Below are 9,539 nucleotides of genomic sequence, written 5' to 3' on the forward strand. Positions count from 1 at the left end.
GAAACGATCATTTATTCCAAGAAGCAACGCGCCGAACTGTTCCCACCAACATCCCAGACTTTGGCTGTCCTGCTGCTCTTAGAAAAAGCCAAAGCCAGGGGGAATTTCGCCCATCCTGCTTCCGCCACAGGTGCGATCTGCACCGCGTGAAAGTCAAAGCCCAAAGTCCTGGACAGGTTGGGCTACACTTCCCTTGTTTTTATCGAGAAGCGCAGCAACTCAGGCAGTTAGTGCCAAGCCGTGTAAACGCTTAGTTGCAGGCTTCGAAGTAAAAGCTGGTGATCTAATGCTGTCCAAATTCCCTTCGTAATGGGATTCAGGGGGAATGGGAAAGGGATGGGTGCTTCCTTATTTGGGGTATAAGAGATACCCCACTCCTAATCCGACTTTCTTTGGGAGCAAATCCCAAAGTGGTACTCACTTTCTTGAAAGTGCGCTGATGAGGACTTCAGCCGCGCGTCAAGCAGTGTCACTGGACACATTTACGCGCCGCTGAATTAAAACACCCCGGAGTCATTTTTGCTTGATAAGGTTGCACGTTTATCAAACCCCCATCCTTCCCCTAATATTGTCCTCCTTCCTGTCCCTGGCAAGAAGGGAAGGAAAAGGCTGTCTGCGCCTTTGGAGGGCACCCTTCTTCTGCGAAGGGGAAAGCCTGCGCGGTGCTCTCATCCAAGGAGCCTGGCGATGCTCACACTCGCACATCTAGAAAGAAGTGTGCGTGGGGCACTGATGGTGGCGGTGGTGGAGGAGGAGGAGGAGAAGGAGGAGAAGGAGTCTGGCTTCTGGCTGTGCTTAATTCCTAATCAGGATGATGGACAGCAGAGACAGAACAATACAAACTAATGGCTGTGTTGCTGATCACTTTACCCCTTGATTAAAGACACCCAATTATGGCGCAGAACAGTGTCGTAATTATGTTCCTTAATCACATCCAGGAGGTCTAATTGCCTTAACGATGTGTTTCATTAAATGAATTTAGGTATTATAGTCGACAGTTTTCATACACAGTTGTTTTCAAATTAACATAATATTAGACATCGTCATGGAAATTGTTTTAATAATCATAATTAGACGCACCCAGGCTTTGTCTAGTAAATACTCAGAGACGGTTCCTCCTAGCGCCTGGGGGCGAGGGAGCTGCCTGCCCACCCTGTCTGGCCTGCCTTAACCGCGCTGGACAGTTATGAATCCTGAAAAGTTACAGGTTCTGATTAATCTCTCTCTCTCTCTCTCGAGGCCAAGTGGGGCAGAAAATATTTATCCGCTGCCCACCTACCCCCCGCGCGCCTTCGCCTGTCGCGCCATCTGAGGGCATTCGCGGGGAGACATCGGAAGGGCGCCACAAACAGAGACCCGCACTTAGGAGCGGGCAGTGGCACCGGGCACCCAGCGCAGCTGCAATCCGGAATCTGTGCCCCGCAGGCACCAACACATGCGGGACGTTCACACTGCCAGAGCAGCCTCCCCGACAGAAGAGAGGTTCTAGCTGCTCTGTGGGAAAGGGGAAGGCTTGCTGGCGTTGGGGGGGGGGGGAGTCAGCCACCTGCGAGCTACAGGTAGGGCAGAGCCACCACCTAGAGCGTTTTGGAGGTGCCCTTTAATACCTGAACCTGATTCGAGATCTTATCCGTATTATCCACGGGCATATGAGGACCATACAAAAAGAGGTGACCCCAGAGAGTCTCCTTCCCATAGGTAGCATGAGGACAGCCTTCAATCTTCCTAAAAGCAAGAAACTGACGGCCTTTATTCCTTGCTCCTGGATGCGTCCTGACAAGAAGCCTTCCCTCCCTTCTAAACATGAACCAAAAATAGGCAAACAACAAGGTCATCTCGACACCTTATGCCTTCATACAACAGGGCTCTCCCCCTTTTTTGATCTGCACAAAGCAAAAAGGAAGAGGGCTGAATGGGGTGTATTCTTTCGCCCCTCTTACAAAGCACAGGGAGGTAAGGATTTGTTCAAAATATTTTAATAAAGATTCTTTCCGACATAGATACACATACAAACCATCATACATCGCTGTCATCATCTGATTGACCTATTTAACATATATCACTCTTTACACATCCATGACCTGCCAACAGATCCAACACGGCTCTCGTTTTGCCATCCAGAGCTGACAGACTGAATTTGGATTATCAGCAAGTAGTGGAAAATACCAAGCCCCGTCGAGGTGGGAAGAAAGCGTGGGGAGGGGGAAATAAAGATTTTCGGGATCTACGCTTGATTGGCACCATGATTCACAATCCAGTTTTGTCAAAGTTAAGAGATAAAACGTCTCAAGTCTATTGGTGCTCATCCTACCCACAATGCAGAAGTTTAAATGCTGATATTAAGGCCCAGACTCCAAACTACATATTTTCCTTAGAAATAAGTTTATTTTACTTCCGAAGGGATTGATTTTCAAGATAGTGTGTTTAAAGCAAGATTGTACAGCCTCTGCAGAGGCTGGTTGCCTTCGTCTACTACAACCCCGTCTGGCTAGAACAGATTTGAACCTGTTTCACCCTGCAATGTTGAGCACACTTAGGCAAAAGAAAAATCTACTGAACTATTGGGATTCTCCTCCAGGTAAGTGTGGTTAGAGTTAGGATGCAAACTGGGGCAAAACCGACTTCCACTTAACTGAGTTGTTCTGTTAAGCACCTTTACTCCCAGTACCGCAACTTGAAAGGGTTGTGGTCTGGTTAAGGAAGCCACCCATATACAAACTCATTTTGAATTCCACCTTTGAGGGAAACAAATTCATTTACTCCTGGGCCTTATATCATCATTCTGGGTGAAACGCATGTGAAACAACAGCTAAGGCAGATGACCACCTTCAGCTTAAATAACTTTCATAATCAATAGTCAAAAATTCGCCTTATTCACTCCTTTTGAGAAACCAAACACTACCATCTGAAAAAAACCATGTTTTGCAAATTCCTGACAGGAACTATTGTCTGATGCCTTGTTATCACAGTAAATAACTAGAAACAAATCCCTTCATGCTGCAAAGAATTTCTAGTCACCAACAGTCCAGTTCATTAAGCAATTAAGAATACACCTCTCCTCTCATTTTTGGACTGAAGCAATTTATTAAAGCTCAATTTATAAATACAGGGATGATGCAACTTAAAACCCAGAATGACCTTTTCATAAGCCTCAGCAGCTCCGATACATCAAGATTTCTGGTTCACATGTCCTTGGCAAATCAACGTTTTAAAACACTTGGCACAAAGTTTTAAGTTAATGGGAATTTTAAGAAGCATTTAAAAGAAAATTCACAGAAGACCCATGACCTCAACACAGGATGGATACTGTTGGCGTGAAAGGGCCATTGAAATAAATATCGTGTCCTCTTGTACACAGGATTGCAAAGTGAAAAGAAACAAGGTGCACATCTTTTAAAAAAATAAACCTGCAATACTTCAGCCACAGGAACAGGAGTTTTGTTGCATCCTTTTAAGCTCACTCCCCGCCCAAACTTTGTGCATTTTCACAGGTTCAAAAGTTCAGAGAACATAAAAAATACAAGTATTTTCAGAGCAATTTTGCGCGCGTCTAATCTCAATTAGTCTACATTTCAAGTTTGCTTGTTTCCTGGCTCAGAAGCAATAAAATAAAATAACGTTTAAAAAAACTTTTTAAGTGCCCTTCTTGATTTGTCTGAGTTTACAATCCAACTTGCTTCCACCACATCTATCCCTTGCCCAAGCCCAACCAATCCCCCCTCCCCGTCCTTGGCTGCTTATCGAAAAAGTTCCCAGTACTCGGAAGTTTTTAAGAAACCATGTGGAGGACAGAGGATTTGTTTTTTCTCCTCCCGATCTACTATATCTCTTTGCGTACACTCACCCAAAAACATACACCCCTCAAAAATTGCGATTTTGCGTGCGTGTGTCTAAATTTCGCTGAGGTCTCGGTTGCACTCAAGTCCCCCTTTTGCCCCCAGATCCTCCTCCCCCTATCAAGGCGGCTGCTGCAGCGACAGTCCTGCCCAGAGGGAAGGAAGGCCGGAGAGGGATCGGGCTGTGGAGTCCGCGACGTGTCGCTTTTTAAGGCTTCTCCGTGCACTGTTTGCAGAGACTGGACGAGACGCTGTTGAAAAGGGCACATTTCTCCGGGCACGAGGTGGCGGGCGGCAGGCCGGCGCTGAAAGGGTAGCCCGCCGCCGCCTGCTCGTAGGCCCCGAGCGCCGGGTGCAAGGCGGCCGCCGCGGCTGCAGCCGCCGCCGCCGAGCTGGGCAGCGAAGCGGCCGAGATGGCCTGGCCCTGGTTGAGATAGGCGACGAGGCGGCGCATCTCGTCGAGGGCCTGCGCCTGCATGAGGATGTAGTTCTTGGCCAGCAGCAGCGTGGCGATCTTGGAGAGCTTCCTCACCGAGGGGCTGTGCGCGTACGGGATGACGGCCCGCAGCTCGTCGAGCGCGTCGTTCAGGTCGTGCATGCGCCGCCGCTCGCGGGCGTTGATGTTGAGGCGCAGCGCCTTCTGCTCCTTGGACTTCTTGCCGCCGCCGCCGCCGCTGCCCGGGCCGTGGTGGCTGTTGGAGCAGGCGCCGCCCTCGGGCGCCTTGAGCAGGGCGCCCCCCGCGCCCACCACCACGCCGGCGCCGCTGCCTCCGCCGGGGCCCCGCAGCAGCAGCTCGCAGCGCCCGTCGCTGTCGTCGTCGGGGCTCTGCTCGCCGCCGCTGCTCTCGGCCACCGAGCTGCGGCTCGTCGTCGGGCCCGGCCCGTACTTGACGCACACCGAGCCGCCCAGAGGGTCGCCGGCCCCCGCGCCTTCCCTCAGCAGCACCTCGGAGTCGCCCGGCTCGTAGCAGCCGAGGGGAGACGGCGGCGCCTGGCGGGGCTCGCGCGGCGGCGGCGGCGCCTGGTGGGCGACCAGCTCCAGCCCCGGCGGCGAGCGAAAGGCGGACTCCATCCTCTTGGCCGACGCGCTGTAACTCTTGTGGAATATGTCCTCATCAGTGGGCAGGTTGAGAGCCCGCTCCATGGTCCCCGCCGCCGCCGGGCTCCCCTCCTCCAACTCCTCGTGCCGCTGTCGCCCTCCCAGGCCCCCTCCCCCTCTCCTCTCCGCCGAGGCGCCGGGCCGGGGGTCGGGCTGCGGCGGGCTCTGAGGTGGCTTCCCTTTCCCTCGGAAAGCGGCTCTTCCGCCGCCTGCTCCCTCTTCTTCTTCTTCTTCTTCTTCCCGCCGTTCGCGGGTTTCTGAGGCGAGGCTGCTCGGCCGGCCTCTTTGGCGCGCGTTCTTCCTCTCCCCTCAGCGCGCGTCGCTCGCTCTGGCTCTCGCTCGCTCTCCGTGCCTCTCTCCTCTCACCCCGTGAAGGGCTCAGGCATTGTGAGCTGCCAGCGAGCCTCTCGCACCGTTTATCTTGCTTGGATTCACCTTCAAGAGATTTCCGGGACCCATCAAGGGAGGGGAGAAAGGCAGGGGAGGGAGAGCGGGGGGGGAAGGAGCAGCTTTCGCTCGCTCGCTCGCTCGCTGCTGCTGCTGCTTCTGCCGCCACCCGCCCGTCACCACTGCCGCCGCCGCCGCCGCCACCACAGACGGGGGAGTCTTTTACCTCATTATCTCGCCGAGAAGGTTATTATGAAGAAGCCTCGCCTGTTGGGACAGAGCTTTCTACCCAATCAGGTTAACGTTTTAATTAATAGGATTAAAACGGTAACAAACGAGCCCAGGCGCTAGGCTTGGCCCTGAGTCGGAGGAGTTTTCATTTCACACACGGGTCTGGAGGAGAAGACGACAGGCAGCAGCTCGCGCTTTATAAAAGGCGCCTGCTCCATTCTTCTCGCTGCCATCTGTAGGCACAGCTTCACGCATATGTTTGCAGGGCGTTGTGTCCTATTAGGAAGCCAACAACTGCCTTTAAAGCTTGACATGTGTGGCGACTTTCACTCCTCAATGAGCACTCTTAAAAGCCCTACTTAGGGCGAATAATGCTCTTGGCCTCCTTCAGCAAATTATAGAGCGGCGAGGCCGAGGTGGGGGGGGGGAGAAAGGGGGTCGGTGGGCGGGCGGGCGGGCGGGCGGGCTGCACACTTTTTCTGCCAGGGCTGCCAGCGGACTTCTGCGAACTTTGCGCCCACGCCAGAATGACGCTCTCCACGCCAGCGCTGTTTACGTCCAGCTCGTGGCGAAGGCGGAGGGGGGTGGGGAGGCGGGAAGGAGCCGCTTGCTTGTTTATTGGCCCTCGAACTTCACCTTGGGCTCAACCCATTTCTCGCAACGGCTGTTCACTTTTGAGCACACGCTCCCTAGTCTTACTCGCAGTTTTGGCAAAGTGATGTTTCCTATCTACCGCCATTTCTTCATCCACTCTCGTCCCACCTTCCCGCGGTACGAAGCTCCTTTGCAGTGGATAAGCGTAAAACCCACTTTTAGGCTGCAATCAACTGATGTGGAGGTGTTTATGGGAGGAGGATTCACCTCCCTCCACACCCAACTTCCAAACCAAGGACTTGGGTGTGAAAAGGACCAATTTCGCCTAAAGCCCTACCCTTGGAAGTAGGCTCCACTGTTGAAAGCACAGGACCCCATTTCCCCTATTAAATTTCTTTTCAGATTGCCTTGCCAATCAAAAGAGCCACAGATTTACAGTTTGTGGCTCTTAAATCAAAGAGCCACAGATTTACAGTTTGTGGATGGCGTTTCTTATTAGCGAGCATTTCTAAAGGATGGGACTTCCTTAATTTCGGGATAGATGGATAGACAGCTATTACTCTAAGTGAGGAGCAAGGACTGCTTGTGTAATCCAGTATTTACTTTATATTATCTTCATGTTTTATTCGAATTGTTGTTCTCAAACCCACCCACCCCCTTCATACTTTTCGGGCAGCCGGAACGTAACAATGAAGTCAAGGAGCGAGACCCTTCTTTAAAGTGGGTCCATCTGATCCTCTAGTCTAGAAGAACCCCCCCCCTCCAATTCTGTTTGTATTATATCCCTTCTACAAGCCCAGGGCATATTATAGCAGGGTTTTATATGTTTCCCTCCGTTCTTATGACATCACTAAATAATATTTCCCAACACTTCCATTAAATCATTCTTATGCGACAGAATAACTGGAGGCTTTGAAATTTTGGGTTTCTCTGGTTTCATTAAAACCCTTTTAATTGTGTCTTTCACAGTTGGCCCCAGGTGCTGGACTCTTTTCATTACATTTTGCTCTAATGTGATGAAATTCTAATTCTCTCCTTACCATATGGTTAAATTTCCCCACTGAGAATTAGTTGAAAAAGAAGAAATAATCTATTAATCTCTGTAATAGATTCACAAATGAGGTTTGCCACAGAACCTTGTTTTTGAATGGCAATATCAGAACAGTTGGGTGTCTTGTTTCAGCAGAGAAAAGGAGCAGGCGACAACAGACTCCATTTGAATTTTTCACCTGGAAAAGAATGAAAAGAAGCCCAGCCGCAGCCTCCATCCCCCTTCCCACTATTGACTGGAGATTTACATCTAGCGAGGACTCCAGTATGATACACACAGTCACCCTGGTGTCTCTCCATTTAATGAGAAGCAAGTCAAGCCTATTAAAGAAACCCCCCTCTCCTCCCCCCGCAAGTATCATTTGACTCCCACTCAAGTCCCTGGCGGGTTTCCAAACTCCCCACCTTCTTACAATCTTCTTACAAACGGCTCTGCCCATGTCTATCACAGCTTATTGTTTCTCAATTAGCAACTTCATTTTCGCTGGAACCATACATTGAAAACCCTGTTAAGTATCAGAGCAAGCTCTTCCCTATTTAATATCAACTTCTGAAAGTTCCGGGATATGGGAGACTGTTACTATAAACGTGACGATAGAGAATCTCCTTTTCATCTGCTAATAACTTTAATTTGTTTTGGAAGACAGACGGCTTCCTCTTCATTGATCTGCGATGCTTCATTTACACGCATCCTTCGTCGTTGCTGCTGCTGCTGCTGTTGTTGAAACTTTTCGGATGGCGGCTTACCTTGCTCAGTACACAGTTGGAGAGAGGAGAGACTGAACAGCTCAGATTGCTGTTAATGGTGCTGAAGGTGTTTCCTCACCACCAGCATCCAAGCTCTGCCTGATCGCGTGGAAAAATGAGGGACTGGTTAGCTGTGTGATTGATGCCCTGTCACTCTCTGGACAGGTGGACCACTCTGCAGCGAGCAGGTGGGAGAAGTGTAAGGTCACACCAAATGCAATGAGATTCGAGGCGCCGAGTGCCTTTCCGTTTCCCCCAGCGAGTCGATCCTCCTTTCCTCGTCATAAAGAGGGTCAGTGACTTGCTGATTAAACATAGCATTACCCTCTCTGCGAGCTCCCATCTAGTCCCTCCCTGCCTTCCCTCGCCCCTACGTGCTGACTGCCACCATCTCCAGGGCTTGTCCCGCTGCCTTCAGAAACTACAGGCTTCCTGCAAACCTCGGAGAGCTATATACACACAGTTCCCAACTATTTCTGCGCCCGAACTTCTCGAGCTCCTCTGCTAGCAAACTCTTTCCCCCCTTGCATTCCCCGGAGGAAGGTAGCTGTTTAATAGTCGCCACTAACTTTAGTTTGGAAGCCGGCAGAAGAATTTATAGAAGCTTTAAATGCGGGGCATATAAAAAATACCCGAGGAATTGGTCTTTGTGGTTTATGCACTCGTAAACTTTTGCTGATTGCTTCTGGGAAGTTGTCAGGCATTTAACACTGCATTTATCTTACAGTGCAATGAAAACACATCTGGCCAGTGTCTCGTTACCTGGTTTAATTGTAGCGCAAGCCCTATGTCACTGACGAGGCTCCCTCGCTTTCATTATGTCGGTGGTTGCAGGCAGCCTGCTGCCCGGGTCTATAGGGCGAAGAAGGCGAAGGCAGGCGCGGAATGCGCTAACAAATCAAGCAACTTGGCCATTATGCCCAAGAAACGTAAACTGCCGGTGAACTCTCCTAGACTCCGGGGCGGTCCTTCAATTTGCAACTGGGGCGAGCAGGCAGGGCCGGGAGAATTATGCCCCATCACAAAAGCAAGACATTCAATTCACGACGTGCAAAAGGTCTCCCTAGAACAGGCCGAGGTTTGCTCTGACGTTACGAACGGCCCAAGGAAGGCAAAATGGGGTTGGTGGGCGTTACAGACTCCTCTGAACAGCCAAAACCAGGCCCAGGCAGGTTGTTATGGAAAGAGCGAGCAGTTCCCCGTGGACCGACTGCCAGATCACATTTGAATGTTTAAAACGCGTCAGAGCAACGCCACAACCTCAGCACACTTGACTTATATGCTCCAAGTAAGTGCTAAGACTCCAAGAGCGAGCTCGCATATGCGTAGTTTTTTAAGGAAATCAAACAGTATCTTGCACTTATGAGAAGAGCGCTTAGGATTGTGTTGCGCCTTCTAAAACGCGAAACCCACAATATTTTTTAATAAAAGGAGGCAGTTCACATGTGCACCTCCGTGTCGAAAGAGTGATGATGAGGCACCCGAGCCGTGCATGGCGTGTGTGAATCCTAACAGTCTGCGATAGATAACTCTTGATGAAGTGACTCGAGTAGGACGCTCATAGCAACCCCAATGCATGTTTACTCCGAAGTCCT

General features: G+C 50.7%; 1 protein-coding gene across 1 annotated transcript; it reads right to left on the reverse strand.

Annotated features, from left to right (window-relative positions):
- Positions 1-1,960: 1,960 nt before the first annotated feature.
- Positions 1,961-5,894, reverse strand: BHLHE22 (basic helix-loop-helix family member e22). The gene has a single exon (XM_081873315.1). The coding sequence runs from the start codon at positions 4,978-4,980 to the stop codon at positions 4,045-4,047; it is 936 nt and encodes a 311-aa protein (XP_081729441.1). The 5' UTR covers positions 4,981-5,894; the 3' UTR covers positions 1,961-4,044.
- Between the last annotated feature and the right edge of the window lie 3,645 nt (positions 5,895-9,539).

This window comes from Podarcis erhardii, assembly GCF_964252035.2.
Source record: "Podarcis erhardii genome assembly, chromosome: 8".
Taxonomy (NCBI): domain Eukaryota; kingdom Metazoa; phylum Chordata; class Lepidosauria; order Squamata; family Lacertidae; genus Podarcis; species Podarcis erhardii.

Excerpts from the sequence above, each read along its gene's own strand:
- BHLHE22 (XM_081873315.1), bottom strand. The coding sequence starts at position 4,980 with ATGGAGCGGGCTCTCAACCTGCCCACTGATGAGGACATATTCCACAAG.